Source organism: Zootoca vivipara, chromosome 9, assembly GCF_963506605.1.
Source record: "Zootoca vivipara chromosome 9, rZooViv1.1, whole genome shotgun sequence".
NCBI lineage: Eukaryota > Metazoa > Chordata > Lepidosauria > Squamata > Lacertidae > Zootoca > Zootoca vivipara.
The window spans coordinates 2,388,871-2,402,623 of record NC_083284.1 but is presented as its reverse complement, the minus strand read 5'-3'; the positions used below and the strand labels follow the sequence as shown (position 1 = coordinate 2,402,623).

Genomic DNA, 13,753 nt, shown 5'->3' with positions numbered 1-13,753 from the left:
CTTAACAGTACCATCTTTTAATTTTTTTAATAGTTCAGCTGGAATATCACTTTAATAGTTCAGCTGGAATATCAGAACTTATGGTGCTGGAGGAGACTCTTGAGAGTCCCATGGACTGCAAGAAGATCAAACCTATCCATTCTGAAGGAAATCAGCCCTGAGTGCTCACTGGAAGGACAGATCCTGAAGCTGAGGCTCCAATACTTTGGCCACCTCATGAGAAGAGAAGACTCCCTGGAAAAGACCCTGATGTTGGGAAAGATTGAGAGCACTAGGAAAAGGGGACGACAGAGGACGAGATGGTTGGACAGTGTTCTCGAAGCTACGAACATGAGTTTGACCAAACTGCGGGAGGCAGTGGAAGACAGGAGTGTCTGGTGTGCTATGGTCCATGGGGTCACGAAGAGTCGGACACGACTAAACGACTAAACATCATCATCACTTCTACTGGCCTCGTTATTAGCATTGTTTCTAAGGCCCATTTGACTTCACTCTCCAGGGTGTCTGGCTCAAGGTCAGCAACCACACTACCTGGCGTGTACGAGACCTCCATATCTTTCTGGTATAATTCCTCTGTGTATTCTTGCCACCTCTTCTTGATGTCTTCTGCTTCTGTTAGTTCTTTTCCACTTTTGTCCTTTATTATGGTAATCTTTGTACAAAATGTTCCTTTCATATCTGCAATTTTCTTGAACAGGTTGATTATTATACTTACAGATTATTTTAAAAATATCATTTTATCAGCTTCAAACAACATGGTATTTCAAGTTTGATGAATGGGTTTTTCTTTGGCTATGAAAAGAGAGATGACATGCATTATCCATGTCAAATTGGCACACATTCATTTGAATGGGAGAACAGTGTCTACACTCTTACAAATCTGTGTGTCAAGGGAGCTAGCCTTTTATTTCAGAGGAACAAGAATATTGCTATTCTCAAGTGAGCTAATTTGATAACAGAGTATGGCTTCAACTAATAGAGGTACGGTTTTTCTATTTGTTAAATCTATCTATCTACAATGGACCCTCGGGTTACGTTACCTTTGGGTAACGTAATCTTTGGGTTGCGAACACGTGAAACCCGGAAGCACTCCGCATACCGCGCGCATGTGCAGAACAGGCGCCTCCGGTTATGAAGATTTTGGGATATGGCTGGGCCTCCGGAATGGACCTCATTCATAACTGGAGGTACCACTCTATCTACCTATCTATCTATCTATCTATCTATCTATCTATCTATCTTTCATCTATCTATAATCTATCTACCTGTATCAGACAAAGGATCAGACAAATTAAAAGTAACTAAAGATAGAAATAAGACAACAATCTATGCAAAATGAATGAATTCATTCACACCCCTGCTTTTAGTACTAAAGCAAGACTAGATGACCCTCATGGCCCCTTCCGATTACCAGTCTATGATTCTGTAAGTCATCAATAGCCCAAGAGAATGATTACGATCCCTTCTTCCCATCTCAGTCTCTATCAAGAGATATCCTCTCTTTTCCTACCCCCTCTTGGACTTGTGACCATGGTTATATCACAGTTAGCAGGCTCAGGTTTTAGTTTATGTTACTCCAACGGACTCTCTCTCAAAGCATATCTTTGTCAATATAGCAAACATCAGGCTGTCGATCACATTTGGGCTCTGCCACATGCCATTGCGACCCTGTTCTCCCGTCTCCATCCTCTCCTCTCACACATTCAACGTTGCTGGAATGTTTATCTGAAAAGGGTTTAAAGTTTTATATAATGTGACCCTGATACGAGAATCCAGGATTTGACAAAAAGATGTTAGTGCTTCTTTATCAGTACCTGTGGTTGTTTCCTAAATAGGCAATAAATAGACTGGGGAGATGAGTTTTTGGCAGATGCTATGTGAAAGCCAAACTCGATGTACTTATGATGGGCTATTTATTCCTCCTCAATAAAAAGTAGCCAGGTGCCCCCAATCCAGAGTGATACCAAGGGCAGTAGAGTGGCATTAACCTTGCATTGTTTTTCTGCTGAAAATTTGCCTCTGAAGCTTCTATTTAGCTCCAGTGGTACTATTTAGAATCATAGAATCATAGAGTTGGAAGAGACCACAAGGGCCATCCAGTCCAACCCCCTGCCAAGCAGGAAACACCACCAAAGCATTATTGTCATATGCCTGTCAAGCCTCTGCTTAAAGACCTCCAAAGAAGGAGACTCCACCACACTCCTTGGTAGCAAATTCCACTGCCGAACAGCTCTTACTGTCAGGAAGTTCTTCCTAATATTTAGGTGGAATCTTCTTTCTTGAAGTTTGAATCCATTGCTCCGTGTCCGCTTCTCTGGAGCAGCAGAAAACAACCTTTCTCCCTCCTCTATATGACATCCTTTTATATATTTGAACATGGCTATCATATCACCCCTTAACCTTCTCTTCTCCAGGCTAAACATACCCAGCTCCCTAAGCCGTTCCTCATAAGGCATCGTTTCCAGGCCTTTGACCATTTTGGTTGCCCTCCTCTGGACACGTTCCAGCTTGTCAGTATCCTTCTTGAACTGTGGTGCCCAGAACTGGACACAGTACTCCAGGTGAGGTCTGACCAGAGCAGAATACAGTGGTACTATTACTTCCCTAGATCTAGATGCTATACTCCTATTGATGCAGCCCAGAATTGCATTGGCTTTTTTAGCTGCTGCATCACACTGCTGACTCATGTCAAGTTTGTGGTCTACCAAGACTCCTAGATCCTTTTCACATGTACTGCTCTCAAGCCAGGTGTCACCCATCCTGTATTTGTATTTGCAGCACATGGTGCTACATTACCACTCAGGGCTTATTCACACTTCCATTTGCCCTGTTGCTTTCATCCAAGGAAGCCCATTCTTTAGAGATGAATTGGAACAAACAGCAATCGGGTTTTGGGTGGATTGCTGTTTGTTGCAATTTAGCACTAAAGAGTGAGGTGGGAAAACACCATCCATCCCTAGCTACTACTACCTAGAGCAAAGTCAGACGTATGAGAGGGTAGAACATATGGAGAATTATGCTAATTGATATTTAACTGATATTTAGCGTGAGCCTCCTATGCATAAACCATCAGCCTTCACTTGACTTGCTCTCTTGATTATAGCTACAGCTTGCCTCTTGAGCTAGTAGTAGCTACTATTCTTAGAAGGGGTTGTGCAATGGGACCTAAAAGTGTAGCAAATTCAGTTATATTTCAAGCTCCACACTTTGGCTCCATATGCAAATGATTCCATGTCCGGTGCACGCAAGATTTTCAAATAGTTGATTTGCAGTATGTTGGTGAAATATACCAGTATACCTGATGAAATAATTATAACTTTACCTCAACTTCCATTCATTACACTGTGCTTCAGTTAGACCCCCGAGTTGGACAGCACTTATTTTTGGGTAATGGCAAACTAGTGAAACAAGGGCTTTAAATTGTATCATTACTCTGTAAGTCAGGTTTTGTGGAAAGTTTATGAACTTCACTTTGTAAATACAATCTGCACCATTTTGAAGATTTTGCGTGGACACATATAGATCAACAGCTCGTATGGATCAATGGTTTTCTTCTGGCTGATCATTAAAAGAGGTAGGTGGCACCTATAAATTTTGTACATTTAAAACCCTATTGTCCTGCTGCAACTTAAAAAAGATTGTAAGGGAGGTTCCGGTTTCCGCCGGCAGGAATGGCGGACCTGTTTTCCATCCCTCTGACCTTCGTAAGGAATTTGGCGGTTGCTAGGGGAGTAAATGGCAACCCCCTACCCTCTCCGGGGGTTACGGAGAGGGGCCGCTGGCCCGCGATGCCCCCAGACCCACTCCGACTGTTTATGGAGTGGGGGGAGCTTGGGCTGAAAAGCACTTACGAGGGCCAGGACTCCCGGACACTAATCTGCATGGCGGGGATTTCCATGGTTAAAGAAGATAATTAGGCTTAAATCTATGGACATACTTCAGAAGGAGGGGAAGAAGCGCTGTTTACTGCTGAGAAATTTATGCTGCTGAGGGAGAGGAGTCAAAGGCTGTATTTCATCTGGAAGAAGGATTGATGGGGACGGAGCGATAAGGGAAGTGAGTTTTTTTTCTTCTTCATATGAGTTACTTCGTACCTTCCCAGACGCGATGTCCTGGCTTGTTTGGAGTGAAAGAGAAGCAAAAGACTGTGTGAGTTGAACTTTATAAACTGTTGTTACTGAGCATATTTTTTAAAGATGTGGAGTTGCCGATGAGAAAAGCCCCCCCCCCCTAGTCGGACGGAAGGAGTGCCTAGACGCGTTCGGAGGATTTATGAGCTGTGACGCACTTTGAATTGGAGCAGCGACCTGAAGCTAAGTTCAGCTATAGGGCAAGGAGATCCATTAATTTACCAAGAGTTTATGGTTTGATGTTTGGGTCTTCTGCCTGGAAAAGCTGTAAATTTTATAAAGATCGTTAATCTACATGGCTATGAGAGAAAACGAAAGTGATTTGAGCTTTTTAAGATGGCGCTGCTTCGACGCAACAGGGAGCTCCAGACTAAGAAGATTTATGGGGAGGCTGGATTGATTAACCCACACAGGAGAAAGAACATCTGTGAAACCTTGTTTGATATTTATCTCAGCAGCTGGGAAACAATCGGTTGAAAGTGGAAAACATCTATGTGACTGTAAGGGGAAGATCTGGATTATTATGAACTTGGAGAGACGATTTGAACTTTAGAAAAAAGACGGCAGTGGACGGTTGCGAGGAATCCCCAATTTCTTGAAGCATGGGAACCCCAAAAAAAATTCTCTAGATGATTTGGCATAACATTCGGTTTGATTGATATATATATGTGTATAATTTGAAATAATGAATGTGATATAATTGGTTTTAATTGGAAAATTAATAAAAATATATTTTAAAAAAAAAAGATTGTAAGGAAAGTTGAGCAAAAACTGTCCCCTTTGCTTTGCTTTTGAGTCACAAAAAAACACCTGTTTTCCATCATTTTTGCGAGGAAGTACATGAAAGTGATCCAGTGAACTTAATTATGGGCCGGAGAGGGTGGAGGGAGTCTGAGAAAATGGTCTCAGCGAAAAGCATAGTGCCAGCAACCGGCCATCGGAAGCATTTCTGCCTCCAGTCGTGGAAGTAGAGCCATCTTGGTTAGTAGCTGTCCACAGCCCTCTCCTGCCCTCCACTTGACCCCCCCCCCCAAGGCTCTCTTTATGGTGTGAGGCTAAGGCTGCAATCCTCACCGCACTCAGCAGGGTTTATTTATGCCTCCACGCGGCGAGGATCACATGATATGTTTTGAAGCAAACAACGCGTCTTGAGTGCGCTTAGTTGCAGACAAGGCTGGCAAGCGCTGGTTTTTTTTTTTTTGTATAGGAGCAAATGAAGACATCCGAAACCGGGGCTGCTGTCACAACAGTACGGTCACTTCTTGCAGAGCTGACCTTTGGCATCATGTGTCTGCCGCACATCAGCTGCCTTGGCGAAACACAACACAATCTCCCTGCTTCTGCTGGCAACCATGGGCGGGTAGCAGAGGCTGGGGAGAGGGGACCAGGATGGTTTGGAGATGTTGATGGGTGAGGGGGTGCAGCCACACCCTGAGAGCCACATAATGGCCACCGCCTTGGCCCACTGCCAGCGTGCATTGAGAGCAGTTATGCTCTTACTTAGAGGTGATGCTCTTCAGGAGTTGCCAGCCTGCCCACAATCTCCAAATGCCTGTAATTCAGTACCCTGGAGATGTATTAGCTGGTCCTGCCGCCCTCCTGCCACCTTCATTTATGGCTCTGCAAAACAGATAGCTAAAAATAGCCAGGGGCTGGCGGTGATGAAACTGTAATTGCTCATTGCATGAAATGCCAGGGTATTCTGCCAAGGCTCTGAGTGCGCCTCAGTTCAAGACCCGGGAAAACGATTTAGAGGAAAGGGTTTGCAATAGGTTGAGGCGTCTGGCCCCTGCTGGGTGATTTTTCCTTAATAAGGCGTAGCCAAGCAGGCGGCCCCGTCAAAGAAGCTGAGACGGCCTGGGTCTGGAGACTCCCAAGTTGGTCGCAATGCTGATTTCTTCCGCAAAGCTGCCTTTTGGTATTCAGCCGAAACTAAAGCAAAACGCAGAACGAAACATTCTTCACCCGCAGTTTTTGAACCCCTCTGCAGGCAGCTAGGTAAATTGTACGTTAGGTTGGCATCCAGGAGACAATGGAGGGGGTGAGGTCAAACTGTTGGCAGGTTGCAGTGTCTGCTGTGGCTGTAGAAGCCGATGCAGGAGAGACATGTTTTGTTGCAGCTGGGGCGGGTGAAGGCACCTGGCAGATGCACCAGGGTATTTCTTCTCTCTCTGCTCCTCCCAGCGGTTGTTCCTCCTCTGATCACTGCTTTGGATACACTACTGCCTGTCTCCAGGCACTGCAGTTGTATCTCTGATGGTGGCAACTCAAGGAACTCGCAACAGGTTTCTCCTGGTGGGTGGGTGGGAATCGGGGTGGGGGTGGGGAATCTGTTCTTTGTTCTGCAACACGCAACACCCTCTGTGTCCTTGGAGATAAGGGGGTTGGGGAGCTTAGTGTTGGAAAACGCTCTGGGGGTGCCTGCAAGTCCCCGGAACTCCAAATGTCCTCTGGTACGCGCAGCTCTGGAAAAGGCATCTCCCTTCTCTTCCAGTGCGCTTCTAGCGACATACATCATAATGATCTATACACTGAGCTTCTGGCAAAACACAGCAAGAAGCGTGAGACATCCTAGAGCTAATCTACTATTTATTTTCACACTATGTACAGACAAAAGCATAATGGCGTCCATTCCCTTCAGCTCCGAGAGAGCAACAGGAACTAGTAAAAGTGAAAGTTCATTACAAAGTACATTCAGCGGAAGAGACTGCCGTCCTGTTCTCACTCTCTTCTCAGACAGGCATGTGATTTATGCCAATCACAAATGCAGCATTGGAGGAGTGAAACTGCTAACGCTTAGTCCAGTAAGAAGGGCAAGCTCGCATAGCTGCCAAGTTATCCCCTTTTTTAAGGGATTTTCCCTTATGCTGAATAGGCTTCCTCGCGAGAAAAGGGGAAACTTGGCAGCTATGCAAGCTCCTGAGATGCTTCTGCAGCCTCTGTCCTCTCCTCTGCAACATTTGCCGAGTCTGAACCGCTTTCTGCACCTGGCTTTTCCAGCTCAAGAAAGCCTTTTGCCTCTTCAGCACCCAACCATTCCTCTCCTCCTTTTCCCTCTGACCTGTGCTCTGAGCCTTCCTCCTCTGCATGGCCGGTGCCTCCCACCACTGGTCATCAGGCAACCCCCAACATCACCACAATTTGGGGCTTACCAGCAAGTAGAATTAAGTCCCTCAGGAGATCCAAGGCACACCAGTGCCCCTGAACTCACACTGTCTTGTTTATTTTCTTGTTTTTTTTGAGGATTGGCCACCAAGAAGCTATGGCTTTGCGGGCATAGTGTTGTGTATTGGGCTGAAGTCTGTGCAGTTTTGTCCAACTGGGGCACCAGCCTGGAATTCCCCCTCAAATATAGAGGCCCAGGTGGGGGGCTAGGGCCACAGCACTCCTCAGGTGCAATCCAGCAAGGGACGTACTCTGATGCAGGTCAAGAACTCGCTCACTTCCAGTCAACCCCAAATTAAGTCCTTCCAACAGACGGGCCAGAAATGGTTGGTTCTCCCTGATGCCTATGTGAAACCTCTTACACCAGTAATCAATAAAGTCGTGGCCTGATTTGACCCAAATCCTAGTTGCCTTGTCTCTTTATTCATTGAATTTGGGTGTGTGTGTGTGTTGCTGTAGGATAGGGGGGTGCATGGGCACGTAAGTCCGCTCCCCATTCTTGGTTGGCGCCATTGAGTGCCAGCACGTCCTCCACCATGAATGATCCGATGAGGGAGATCCCTTGGGTCACTTTGTGGGCAGCAAAGGAGGTCCTTGGGCTGAGGTTGCTGCCTGGGAAGTGGATCCTGGCTGCTTGCTCAAGCAAGGCTTCTGAATGCCGGTTGCTGGAAGCCGCAGGAGGAGAGAGGGCTCTAGCCCCATTTGCTGGTTCCCCCCAAGCATCTGGTTGGCCCCTGCGAGGACAGGATGCTGCTGCACTAAATGGGCCATTGACCTGACCCAGCAACGTCTCTGACTCCACCCCCAGAGGCTCACTCCAATGTCTCTTGAGACAGAAGGATGCCAATAACTACGAATGAAGATCGGGGGCGGGGGGGCGGGGAGGGGCCTGATGTGGAAAGTGGAAAAGGGAACGAGGAAGAGTGTGAGCCCAGAGGATTCATAGTGTTCCTTCATCTAAGGCAGGCATCCCCAAACTTCAGCCCTCCTGATGTTTTGGGACTACAATTCCCATCATCCCTGACCACTGGGCCTGTTAGCTAGGGATGATGGGAGTTGTAGGCCAAAGATATCTGGAGGGCCGAGGTTGCCTATGCCTGGTTCAGATAGTGTGTTTATTTCCACTTAAGAATCGTGTCACCTTGACCATGCAGGGAACATTTTTTTCTTGTCATGTTAAGAAATGAATGTCCCCCCCCCCCGGCAATATCTTGGCTGAGGACGGATGGAGCCTGCCTTTCATCTGCGGGTGAAAAACAGGAGGAGGCTGTTGCAGGCGATTTGCACGACGCTCAGTTGGGAGGGGGGGGCAGGTGGGCTTTGCTTATTTTCATGCCTTTAGCAGAGAAACCTTTGCAAACCTAGATTTAGGTAGGTTGCCATGTTGGTCTGACGCAGTAGAAATATAAAAATAGAATTGTCCAGTAGCACCTTAGAGACCAACTAAGTTTGTTCTTGGTGAGAGATTCCCTGACAGGTATCTGAAGTGTGCATGCACACGAAAGCTCATACCAATAACAAACTTCGGTTTTTTATATATTTTTTACATATTCCTTTTTACATATTTCCTCTGAGCCATAGGGAACATATATCGGAGCAGCGAAAGCCCTACGAAGTTAAAAGCCGGCGTTGTCATTGAGCCCCGGGATTAGCCCCTGACGAAGAGACCTGCGGGACCCGGAAGCTTGCGTGCTTCGCCGGGCGATTTCTCTGCCTGCGCATGCGTGGCTTTGTCCCGCGCATGCTCCGTCCCTTTCCCGCCGACGTCCGGCTGCCGCTGCTGCTTTCTCCCTTCCCCCTCGTCCCCATCCGGGAACCTCCGGGCGCGCATGCGCAGCGTGGCGACGCCGTCGGGGGCGAGGCAGGAGCAGGAGCAGCGCGGCGCCCGCGGCCTTCGCTGGAGCCTCTCTCTTTTCCCCTTTTCCCTCCGCGCAGGCGGGACCCGAGGCCCAGCGCGGCGCCCGGCGGAGGTAAAGTTCAAGGGAGGGGACCTCCGGGGGGGGGTCCTCGGGAGGGGAGACAGGCCTCGGCGCCCGGGAAGCCGCCTCTGAGTTCCCCTCAGGCCTCAAGCGAGGGGACGCCCAGGGGGAAGCCACCTCTGAGGGCCCCTCAGGCCTCAAGGGAGGCTAGGAATGGTCAGAAATCCTAAGAAAGAACAACGCCGGGAAGGGGGGGGGGAGGGAGGTTGGAAGCGGCCCTCAGCTCCTGAAGGGAATGGGGCCCTTGCTGTGTCCAGCTGTTTGTGTTGAATAGGAAGCCTTCACAACACAAAACACGGGGCTTGGTTTTATTGGTTGTCATTCTATATTTTAGAAATGCACATCCAGTCCCCCCCTTTACTTTTTTTGGGGGCCCCAAGAGAGCTTGTTCACCTTATACAGTACATTAATGCAGCACTGCCTGTAAACATTTTGTGAATCTAAGTGTGGCCTCATTGAGGGGCAGTATTTGAATATGAGTGGGAAAATGAGAGTACCCCTAAACATTATTTTAGGAAAAAGCACTGATTAATAATAATAATAATAATAATAATAATAATAAGGCCCCACTGAAACCCTCCCCTCTTTGTGTGTGTGTGTGGGGGGGAGTGAGTGCCTCATGCGATGTTACATCTACGGTAGCTGCCCTGAGAACAACGCTATGTTGTTATTATTACTGTTGTTGTTGTTATTGGCTTGCCTCGCCATTGTGGCTTCCTCTGGTTTTGCATTTATTCTCACACTGTACACATCCCCAAACTGTCTCACCTTTTCAGGATTTGTTTTTGGCACCCATGTCACCTGTGACATGAACTCCCTAGCCAGGATCCATGCGTATCCTGCAGAAAAGACAAAGAAAAAACGATGACTCTTGCCCCTCGTGAAAGTTGGCAGCTGGGAAAGGCGGCTTGGGGAGAAGGAAGCTAGGCGGGAGAGGGAAATCTCTGGGCTTCTTGGTCCTTCCTTCCATATGTTGCCTGCCTGGGATTCGTGATGGGGAGAGTTGCCTCTGCTTCTTCTTCCAGGTCCTGCCTGTGGGTTTCTTCCCATTGGGGCATCTAGTGGAGAGCTTGAGGCTGACTGAGATGGGGCCCCTTTGACTGCTTTTCATTAAATTTATGTACCACCCTCCGTCCAAAGATCACGGGGCAGTTGGTTCACCTTTTGTGGTGTCCCTAATTCCCATCAGGCTGGTATTTCCAGGGATGAGTCTAGAGTCCACTCGCCTTACATGCTGATATTCTGCACAAACTGGAAGGTGCTTGTAATCCCCCCCCCCTGGTATTTAGCCCTCTCTCCCTTCTGCCAAAACAGCTCCCAGGCCAGCTTTCACAAATCAGGACTCTTATCTGTAGTTTGAAGAGCAGCTTTACTGCTTCTTTGGCCTAGGGCTGATCTTAAACACAGTAAACGCTACTGAGCTTTGGTGGTTTTTCTGTAGTGCCTTCAATATGCATGACATTTTACAGCAAACTTGTAAGCTGACTTAGTTTCTTAGGTTAAGGAAGCTGCGAGGTCTGTTTCTGACAGGCCAGAAAAGGACCGGCTTTGGTTATCAACATGGGTCTGGTGCTCCTAGTAGCCCGTTTACTCTTTAGCATATTATACTGTACAGAAGGGCCATAGCTTAGGGCAGGGGTCTGCAAACTTTTTCAGCAGGGGGCCAGTCCACTGTCCCTCAGACCTTGTGGGGGGCCGGACTATATTTTTTTGGGGGGGGGAATGAACAAATTCCTATGCCCCACAAATAACCCAGAGATGCATTTTAAATAAAAGGACATATTCTACTCATGTAAAAACATGCTGATTCCCGGACCGTCCGCGGGCCGGATTTAGAAGGCTATTGGGCCACATCCGGCCCCCAGGCCTTAGTTTGGGGATCCCTGGCTTAGGGGTAGAGCATCTGCCTTGTATATATCCCTGGTATCTCAAGATAGGGCAGGAATACAGCCCTGGTGAGCCATTGCCAGTTACTATAGGCAATACTGCACTAGATGGATCAGCTCTCTTGACTCAGTATAATTTACAGTGGTACCTCGGGTTAAGAACTTAATTCATTCTGGAGCTCCATTCTTAACCTGAAACTGTTCTTATCCTGAGGTACCACTTTAGCTAATGGGGCCTCCCGCTGCCGCCGCCACGCAATTTCTGTTCTCATCCTGAAGCAAAGTTCTTAACCTGAGGTACTATTTCTGGGTTAGCAGAGTCTGTAACCTGAAGCTTCTGTAACCTGAGGTACCACTGTACTACGGCACGTTCATAGTGCAGTCTTGCAAAATCTGACAAGCTAAGTTAAGAGCACACAAAATCTGTGAAGAAATTTCCTGTGGCTTCTAGGTTGCAATTGAATGTTTCAGTTCTTGGCATGTGGTTTGCACTCCCAGATCAAAACCTTATTCACTAGTGGAAAAAGGCCTCACATGCTTCCCCCCTCCCCCCGTTGCATTTCAAAACGTTGAAATTTTATTATTGTGGTGGCAACATCTCATGCATCGGAGCTGAGGTGAGGGAGGCTGGAGGGTGGACTTGTTTGGTGTGGGAGCTGCTGGCTGGCTGCTTCTGGGTTGAGGCTGTGGCGCTCAAGGGGTTTCACTCGCCAATTCTATGCTTTGAGCTAGATACTACTGCAAAAAAGGGCATCCTCCAGTGCTACTTCTACACCTGCCTGGTTATATGTTCCTGAAGCACATGTGCTTTCGCCTTCCGTATAGACCAGGAGAAGGAGGCTTACCATGGCTCTGCATCTGAGACGTGCAGAGCAAAATAAAATGTTAGTCACCTGGTGAACTTGAGGCCGGACAGGGAGCCCAGGGTTCATGCCCTCTTCTGGCAGATCTTGAGCCTCAAGGAAACCTTGGGCTTTCTTTGCTTGCCTGCCTGACCTCTCACCATGACGGAGGTGGTCCAGATTGTCAAACGATGTTCATTGTCAATGTAACTTACCGAATTGAACTTCTTTAGAATTGGTAAACCTTTGATCCTTGCGGCAACTTGGTTTTGCATTGAGCACCTGTGTTTCTTTCCCTAGCTGTGTTACATTCATACAGAGACCTTCCCAGATTTATAGCACCTGACCATCTTGAACGATCCATAGTGGGATATAACACAGGTTTACAGAGTAAAGAAAGGTATTTCTGAGTGTGCGGTCTAAGCATGTCCTATCTCAGTGAGTTCACATGGTGAAAAAGAATGAACAAAAGGAGGAAAGTTAACTTTCTTCCAGGTGACCTAGCTGAGTCTAGGTATACAATTCTGTGGTATCAACCTTTTCATGCATTAATAATAATAATAATAATAATAATACTTTATACCCCGCCCACCTGGATGGGTTTCCCCAGCCACTTTGGGTGGCTTCCAACAGAAATATTAAAAATACAATAATCTGTTAAATATTTAAAGCTTCCCTAAACTAGTCTTAAACTTGCTAGTTATATTTGACTGCAATTTCCCACACTTAATTTCATTGGTTAATTTCATTAAATGTATACACCGCTTAATTGTGAGAGAAAGCCACAAAGTGGTTTACAAAAAATATAAAACAATAAAATTGTTCATTAAAAAACAAAACATGTAAAACAGGGGTGTCCAACTTCCAAGAGGTTGCAATCTACTCCCACCATATCCTCCTCCTCAGTGATGATAGCCCTGTGGATGCAGAAATCCATTTTTGATTTGAGTGTTTTTTATCTCTCTAAATGGCCCTAATGCTTTAAATGACCTATAAAAGTAGGACACAAAATAATTGATTCAAGTTACAAGAGAGGAGATTCTGAATTAACATCAGGAAGAACTTTCTGACGGTAAGCGCTGTGGAACGGAATTCCTTAGAAAGTAGTGGACTCTCCTTCCTTGGAGGTTTTTAAGCAGAGTTTGATTGGGCACCTGTCGGGGATTCTTTAATTGAGATTACTGCATTGCAGGGGGTTGGACTAGATGACCCTCAGGAGTCCCTTCCAACTCTACAATTCTATGATTCTATGCTGTGTGCCTGGGGTGTGTGGGAATGGAGTATCTAAAACTAGGTTAGAACACTGAACAGAAAGCACTGCAGTGTTTTATTGTGTGTCCCCCTTGGAAAATCCAACAAGTAACTGCTAAATGTTTATTTTAAAAGTCTTGCTTCTGAGCTGGGGTTGATGCTACAACTATGGTGGATATTTAAAGATCTTCTAACCCATGAATTTATGGTGGACTTCATTAAACTGAATAGTATTGCTAATTTATGCCGCAAGGTGGCAGCAAAGTTGTGCAGCTGTAATCACAATACTGCACAGGTCTAGAGGTGAGTTTGCCCCTGCTCTGCATTCTCAAGCAGACTAACCCAATTCTCACCTCCCTGACTGATATGCAGATTGAAACATACATACAGTATATACTTCAGATTTTGCGTTTATCTGAATTTTATGGTGCAGTACTTGGCTTAAAATACCAAAAACAGATATGATAATAATAGTTTTGGACAGTATTAGTATTATTCAT

The 13,753-nt window shown here is 46.5% G+C and overlaps 1 protein-coding gene across 5 annotated transcripts in view; it reads left to right on the top strand.

Moving 5' to 3' along the window:
* ZNF638 (zinc finger protein 638) overlaps positions 1-13,753 on the top strand; it is a 56,342-nt gene that overhangs the window by 3,302 nt on the left and 39,287 nt on the right. The window contains exon 1 of one of the 5 annotated variants that reach the window (XM_060278301.1): positions 9,118-9,265. The exons of 3 other annotated variants lie outside the window; for them this stretch is intronic. In XM_060278301.1, coding sequence (XP_060134284.1) covers positions 9,125-9,265 — 141 coding nt within the window. In that variant the 5' untranslated portion in view covers positions 9,118-9,124. Of the gene's footprint in view, positions 1-9,117; positions 9,266-13,753 lie in introns of those variants that run through there. One more of the 5 variants, XM_035103682.2, reaches the window with a different exon arrangement.